Source organism: Poecilia formosa, unplaced genomic scaffold (assembly GCF_000485575.1).
Source record: "Poecilia formosa unplaced genomic scaffold, Poecilia_formosa-5.1.2 Scaffold167, whole genome shotgun sequence".
Lineage (NCBI taxonomy): Eukaryota > Metazoa > Chordata > Actinopteri > Cyprinodontiformes > Poeciliidae > Poecilia > Poecilia formosa.
The window spans coordinates 1,403,075-1,405,107 of NW_006800106.1; the positions used below are offsets into that span (position 1 = coordinate 1,403,075).

General features: G+C 40.1%; 1 protein-coding gene across 2 annotated transcripts in view; it reads right to left on the reverse strand.

Annotated features, from left to right (window-relative positions):
* Nucleotides 1-236: 236 nt before the first annotated feature.
* LOC103146722 (nucleolysin TIA-1) overlaps nucleotides 237-2,033 on the reverse strand; it is a 13,749-nt gene continuing 11,952 nt past the window's right edge. For both annotated transcript variants that reach the window (XM_016677839.1, XM_007564740.2), the window contains exon 12: nucleotides 237-1,691. In XM_016677839.1, the coding sequence (XP_016533325.1) occupies nucleotides 1,553-1,691 (139 nt within the window). In that variant the 3' untranslated portion in view covers nucleotides 237-1,552. The remainder of the gene's footprint in view (nucleotides 1,692-2,033) is intronic.

Consider the following 2,033-nt stretch of genomic DNA (forward strand, 5'->3'; position numbering starts at 1 on the left):
TCTATCACAGAAAATCCCAACCAAGTTCGGTTTGGACAAATGAAGCAATTTAAAGGTTCCAAATGCTTTTGAGATTTCTGTTTCGAATTTTGAACAGCGATGGTGCCGCTCATCTGTTCATTCAGTTAAAAAGGTGGAAAAGTGGGGAATAAATAAAATAGGAAAATAAGTGCTAATTGATTTTTGTTCATGGATAATCATTCTCTTGGAGAAAAAAAAACAAAGCAAACATGTGGTATGTGTGCATTAGCATTTTAATTGGACAAAGCAAAGAAATAAAAAGAGAAAACATTGATTACAGTAGCAGAGTCAACAGTTATCAGGGCTGAACAACCTTCTAAACAAAAACAAAAAAATATATATAGGGCTTGAAAATGTCTGTAGGCACTGCCTAATTAAAAAGTGTTTCGTCAGCTAAAAGAAACCAGCTCTATAAGGCAACAGTTACGATGTAGGCCTCCCCAATTCTCTGGCAAAATGAGCGAGAGTAAAGGTTAAATCCACTCAGTTTCAATATAAAATACTGACGTTTCAATAGATATTTAAAAAAAAAAAAAATCAACTTCAAACATACATATTCACCTTTTAACATTTGAACTCTGTTAGATTTAAGTATGCACTGCATGGCAATGCCGTCTTATCCCTGCCAGGAAGAATTGTGTTCACTGTACCAGTGTCACATTTAAATAGCGCCACTCTGCTACGTACAATGTTGCCGTTAACTGTTGAATTATCAAAACCGAACTGAAAGCAAAGCACCCACAGTCAACAGTAGCAATTGTTTTTTTTTCTCCTTTTTTTTTTTTTATACATACATCATTTCCAAATGAATCAACAGATGGTTATTTACACATGGTGAGAAGGATTTGAGGCCGTCAGAAAAAAATAGGAGGAAGAGAAAAGGAATGCAGAAAGGAAATGCTCCTTGAAACCAAATGTGTCTGCTGAGTACGAGGGGGGGAAAAAAAGCTGTGCAATATTTACCTGCCCTTACGGAGAAACAGCAGTGGTAACAATCCCTGCAATTGATTTTTATCCAATAATTTAAAAAAAATCTCAAATAACTCAGTTCACAAATTAGAGTGGGTGGATTCCAACGCAAGAAGAATTTTTTATTTTTTTTTTTAAATCCACCTTTTAGTGGCCGTCAAAGAAAATATGTGAAAATGGATTAATTTGTAAAACCCTGGGAGGGGGAGGGGGAGGGGGGGCAGACAAAAAAAAACATTTCAAAAGTTTCTTCTTTACATTTTTGTACTCATTTACAGTTAACTTAAAAAGGTAAGAGCCCTGGCCAGTCTTTCCCCACCACTAGTGGGCGCTCCCCGGCTCCCATTACCCCTCCCCTCCCTCGCCCGTTCCCACCAATGAGAATCATTTACATTTCACAGATGTCACCTTCCCCTGTTAGGTTCCACATCCCGTTAAGAGTCTTTAAGTCCTGCCGCAAACCGGGAAGGCGGAGTCTAAACATCCCCCGCCCACACACAGGGCGCCGTGCAGCCAATCAAACGGGCCGAATCGCTGACAAACCTCCCGCCCTGCCCACCTATCAGTGCGTGGGGTATCCTGTGGCTCCCATACCGGGCTGGTTGGCTAGCATACTCCCATTCAATCCCTGTGTGGGCTCCATTACCCCACCGTTACTGATGGCGCTCATGCCAGTCCACCCAGCACTGGCCGGTAAGTGACTGCAAAAGAGGAACAGAGAGAGAGAGAGGCAGAGAAAGACAAAATGCCAGCAGGTTAGAAGAGACGAGGTGAAAGGGAGCTAAAAGGACGCTGTGCACAAGAATTACTGGAATTTAAAACAGGCTAGAGACAGGAAGGTGAAGATGAGGAAGGCTGGATTAATAATAAAAAAAAGTAAACAAAAAAAAATAGCTTGTAACAAAATTAAACAGAAGTACAGAAAGAGAAGGTTTCATTGGATGGGTGGACAAGCAGACCAAAAGCAAACAGGCTTAAAGCTGTAAAATGCAACCTTTATAAGAAATAAATTTTTTATGTTTTTTTAAACTGTCGCTATGTCA